The 5,470-nt window shown below is 38.2% G+C and overlaps 1 protein-coding gene across 1 annotated transcript; it reads left to right on the top strand.

Annotated features, from left to right (window-relative positions):
* The first annotated feature begins 2,596 nt into the window (after positions 1-2,596).
* Positions 2,597-5,142, top strand: LOC141642678 (F-box protein At4g09920-like). The gene is made up of 3 exons (XM_074451543.1): positions 2,597-2,677; positions 3,018-3,970; positions 4,290-5,142. Exons 2-3 carry the CDS (start codon positions 3,035-3,037, stop codon positions 4,779-4,781), a joined length of 1,428 nt encoding a protein of 475 aa, XP_074307644.1. The 5' UTR covers positions 2,597-2,677; positions 3,018-3,034; the 3' UTR covers positions 4,782-5,142.
* Positions 5,143-5,470: the final 328 nt, after the last annotated feature.

The raw sequence follows: 5,470 nt of genomic DNA, 5'->3' as shown, positions 1-5,470 counted from the left end.
CAATATACAAATGCTACCAAATCACATACTACTCAAAAACCCCCAAATCCCTATATTAGGGTTTAACCAAAACAAAGGAAAGACAACAAAAAGGGTACATAGATCTTACCCTCGACGCAAGGATCTCAACGGTATAACCAACGATGAAAACCGACCTTCCAAACTCCGGGATTTGCTAACGCTGCGATTAGGATTAAGAACGTACTTCCTTTCTCTCTTTAACAGTAAATTAGGTTTTTGCAAAAGTGTTTAGAATAATGACGACGAAGGTTATATATCTTAATCGCATAATTAACAAAACCCGAGAAAAACTCCCCGCAAACCGGCTACTCGATCGAGTACCCAAGGTACTCGATCGAGTACCCCCTTACTCGATCGAGTATCCTAGTTACTCGATCGAGTACCCAACAGGTCATAAACTTTTCTAAAACGCAACTTACCCTTACTCGACAGAGTAAGGCCTACTCGATAGAGTACCCGAAGACTCACAAATACGGAGTATTACACCTTTATCCTTAGGTAGTCATTATCTGGAACCAAATGGAATAGTTCAACATGATAATTATGGCTCATCAACTTACTAGAAATATGGGCGACTTGCATAGTCAAGTATTCAAAGGGAAGCCCACAAACTCTCACCCAGACCTCCGCATATGGGAACCTGACTGTACGCGGCACTGTGTCACGAAACCACTTCGAAAAGACCATAACAGCTCCATCAATTGTTGATATCGTCCTCTGCAACAGTCCCTCCATATCCTCTTCTTCAGTACAATGGAACACATAGACCTCACCCATGCGAAAAGCAGTGACAGTCCCCTTAGTGGTCCACTTCTTCCTAGTCACATCATTGATCAAATCCGCTTCAAAGAGTCGATAATCAACCAGGAAACTCAGCACACAGCAACTCCAGAAATCTCTAGATTTTCCTAGTTCAGAGGGGTCCACATTGATGACCCCACCAGACCTAGGGAACCTCCAGATATTCGCATGAAGAGGGTTCATAGGATTGAACTCAGCTGCTGGGTAATTCTGTTGAAATCCCTGATGATCAAACATGTTGGGATGCACTTCATAACCAGGCTCATTTGTTCCTTGTACATTACCCTCAAACGGATTTCCAGATGCCATTTTTGTCTGCCGAGAAAAGCTTGAGCGCTGGTTCTTTGTATTTTGTAAATTAACAGTGGCTTGATTTTGTGGTTTGTGGCGAACTTTCTCTTTTTGGATTTAGGAGATTGATGTAATGTGAAGATGAGTATGAGATTCCTACCGTCATACTCGTGGATTAAATAGTGAAGTGAGGCAATCTAGAAAGACGCAAAAGCTCCGGAATCCTCACCGACGTTTCAATCAGCTGCTCACTAATCGTCAATGAATGTTATGCATAAACCTCGAGCTGACTAAGTTAAAGAGACTGCCAATTAAGGCAAACTGAAGTTAATGATGGTATGGAATATGGAAAGATTTTTGGATAAATTTAGCTGTGAATAGATTCTGACATGAAATTAGGGTTTCGAGCTCTAATTAATGCCCCCAATTTCAAATGATTACTGACATTAATAGGTTTAGCTGAACAAAGCGTAAACCAAATAGGAATATTAAGAGGTTTTTAGCATCATTTTAGCAGTAGATGCAATTTGGGGAGATGAAAAAGATGAATATAGAGGGAGTAGGGAATGATGATAGCTAGAAATAAGTGAAGTTTAAGCTCTCCAGGGAGAGAAAAGCTCTCTAGAATTTTTAGAGAGAGAATCAATTAATCGATAATCGTTATTTGTTCTAACATTAACGATTATGTTCTAAACCATCTTAATCTACTAACTAATTACAAAATTTTGAAAAAATCAAACTAGTTTAGATTACTTGCGTCGTCGATTCCTTGAATTTGGTGTGGCAGAATTGAAGCGGTGGTGACAGAAATGTCGTACTTGAAAAAAAAGATGTTACAAAAATGTCGTACTTGAAAAAAAAAAAGATGTTAATATAAGGGGGGGTCGGGGGCGGAGGGGGGGGGGGGTCATTACAAATTGTCGACCATATTTAGTAATTTGTCGACGACGCTTTGCAGGTTGATTTTTTTCCCCTAAAGAGCCTACCTAACAAGTCCTCCTACCCGGCCCGAAAGAACCCACAAATATAGAAACCCAAAACTGACTCGACCTGACTCGTATGGGACCCAACACCTGATATAATTCGATTATGAGTGATCCGAACTCGACCCGACCCTATATGAATCCAATAAGATTGATGACTCGACAATTACTAAGCAATATTGATCCAGGTGAAAGTGATCTAATGTTCAGCTTGGTAAGTTTGATTTAATAATAAAGCAATCAAACCAAATAATAGTCAAAAACTATAATTGATGTTAAAAAATTGAAGTAATGCGATATAAAAAAACCTAACCCCGAATAATAATACGACCCAAATCCAATTTGACCTGACCCGTCAATTGATTTGAAATGATGCGAGATTTTAACCCGAATCCAAACCTTACTTAACCTAACCTAACCCAAACTCAACCTGATTAACATCTCCACCGGGCTCCACCAAGAAGGGCTAAACAAGGCAAAAACAATTGACGCCAAGTACACACAAATAGGATTATAAAGACTTACCCGTGAGGGTGAGACAACTTCAATTCCTCATAATATTTGTCATTCTTCCTCGTCAGGTAAATTCTTCCTTCTCTACTCTTTATTTTTGATAATCCCAATTCCCAACCCTTGATTACTTTGAGACGGCTCATATTATTTATAATTAGGCTATTTAATATTCTTGTTTAAGGCAGCCTTACACAAGAATTTCTGTAAAACGGATTTTTGGTCACCGTCTTCTTATTTTAATTCTTTGTTTGTGGACCCATTTAACACTATATTAGCGTAAAACCGCCTTGCAGGAGACGGAGACCTCAATATGCATTGTATTCAATTCCATGAACCCTTGTTTAGTTTGAGATTTGTTGTTGTCTAAAATCTTAATTAAACGTTTCATGTTGAAATTGTTATAATTAGGTATTCACTTGAGAACCATGATATTAAGTACCCGAAAGCGTAAGCATTATTCAGAGGTTGATTTGGGGAGAGATAGGTTGAGTGAACTGCCAGATGACGTTATTGTCCACATTCTTTCTTTTCTGCCCATTCTTGATGCTGTTAGAACTGTCTTGCTTCGCCGTTTCCGAAACCTTTGGACTTTGGTCCCTATTCTTAATTGTGATCTTTATGAAGTCCTCAAAAATTTGGTTCCAAACAATCAATGGCCACACAATGAAGTTTGGCGGTTCAACATTTTCCTCCGCAATGTGGTGGCGCTTCACAAAAGATCCCTCATTGATAAATTTCATTTACATTTAGGGGGTGATTATGTGAGCGGAAGTAGGGAGATTGGTGATGATATAACACGGTGTTTGAGGTTTGCCTTGGATAAACAAGCAAAGGAAATTGCTTTCTATGATGTTTTTTGCCAGTTCCCTCCAACTAACCTTCCTGATTTCACAAGTCAATCTCTTGTTAACCTTGAACTCCAATATTGCCGTATTCCACCCCAACTTCAAGTCAACTTGGGATCTCTAAAGCAGCTTTTACTTGACAGCGTTACTATTTGTGAGGCGGGACTTCAACAGTTTATATCTGGCTGCCCTTCCTTACAAGAACTATCGATTAATTATATTTATTGTATAAAGAAACTGAGGTTTAGTGCTCCAAACATTAATAAATTCTCTCTTCTTGTTTTCGATCGTTATGAAAATGAGGATCCTTTGGTGCTTGATCTCCCCAACCTTAAAACTTTGGATCTGGAAATAGATCGGATACCACATGTCCTTGATGTTTCATCTGTGCGCAATATGTACCTTAAAAATATTATCCATGATCTCGACGACGAGGACGATTGTAGAATGTTTAATATATTCTTTAGGAAGTTTGAAGGTGCTCAAGTTTTTCAATTGTCACGTAAAGCTTCTGAGGTAAGTTCCTGGTTTTTCTCTATAAAATTATAATGCTTTACCTTCCTTCCGTGCTTAAGGCCTACGAGGGGTAAGATCCCTTATTTAGTATGCAGATAATATCACTCGCAAAACAATTGTGTCACTCAATTCCGTCTTTGAAAGTAAGTTATTTTAATCGTACACTCATGTACATTGAGGGTCACAGTTGATTTTTCAGGGGCGTTATCACTCCCCTTGTTTATTGATAATATATGTTTGGTTTGATTTGTCTATGACGTAACAGAGTGTGGTTGAGATTTTAATTACTGATACTACTGTCCATTTCCATCCATTTCAGCCATTTCTCCATCGGCTCAAACTCATTGATGATTTGCATCTTTTGGAAATTAGATGGAAGCGTTTAATTTTGGAATTGTGGGTGTCCTGTGAAAGCTGTATTTTAGGGTTTTATCAATTGATGAGAAGTTCAATACACTTGGAGGAACTCATTATATATACAAGTGCAGAGATAACGAGTAATAGTGTGTTCAGTACCTCCAGTTTATGTATACATCAGGATTTGGAGGCCAGATTCGATATGCCCCCTTTAGAATTTTCTTCAGATTGTGTGATGCCAAAACTTAAGACTGTCACTCTCCATGGATATGTCAAACCTTGGAATCGTCAGCTTCATCTAGTTTCGTTCTTACTCAAAGCCGCAACTATCTTAGACAAATTGGTAATTGTCCCCACTAAGCATCTGTTAACAAGAGACGAGGAGCTGGAATTTGTCAAGTATGTGTCGAGCTTCCAGAGAGCCTCAACAAGTGCCAGGGTACTCTTTGCTTGAATAGTATTGCTAATCGAATTCAGTTGAATGATGAAAACAGAATAAGCTCCACTTCATCTGGATATGTTATGTCTAGTTCTAGTATAGCAGCTTGAAATCAGCTAATGTCTAATTATAGCAAGTCTATTCTGATAATGCGTATTCTTTTGGGTCCTAGTTTCATAAGCTTCTTGCTTGACTGTGGTAATGGAGAGACAAAGCAAGTAGAGACTAAGGGCATCAACAATAGAGGTTTGTCAACAAAGGTTTATGTATTTTTTAGATGTTTATTGATAAACCTCTCTATTGTTGGGAATGCGGATTGAGGTTCATACATGAGAATGGTTACAATTTTATATACAGTTTGTGTTTTTGGTTGTGAGTGATGGTGGACCCCATGTAGTATAGGTTTATGAAGTTTGTTTATATTTAAGACTATGTTTATGGGTAGGTCTAACTAGTTTTAGGGCTTGAATAAAGACAAAATAGTAAATAAAAAATAAAAGGAAACAAAACCTAAAATATAGACCAGGTCTTCTTATTTGCGTTCCAAGCGTTCCAGTTTGGAACACCCACACCGATTTTTGGAACGTCTCTCCACAACTCCACAAATAACATTATACCTCCAGTGGTACAATAGCATCATACAACCAAGTTATATCTTATCGAGCTTATGTGTAAATTTTTTTGAGCATTCTTAAAGTTAATTT

The sequence above is a fragment of the Silene latifolia genome, chromosome 2, assembly GCF_048544455.1.
Source record: "Silene latifolia isolate original U9 population chromosome 2, ASM4854445v1, whole genome shotgun sequence".
Lineage (NCBI taxonomy): Eukaryota > Viridiplantae > Streptophyta > Magnoliopsida > Caryophyllales > Caryophyllaceae > Silene > Silene latifolia.
This window is presented reverse-complemented; position numbering and strand designations above follow the sequence as displayed.

Bases quoted from the DNA above. Each gene is read 5' to 3' on its own strand.
- LOC141642678 (XM_074451543.1), top strand. From the start codon at position 3,035: ATGATATTAAGTACCCGAAAGCGTAAGCATTATTCAGAGGTTGATTTG. The intron at 3,971-4,289 runs GTAAGTTCCTGG...CATCCATTTCAG, and splicing joins TGTCACGTAAAGCTTCTGAG to CCATTTCTCCATCGGCTCAA.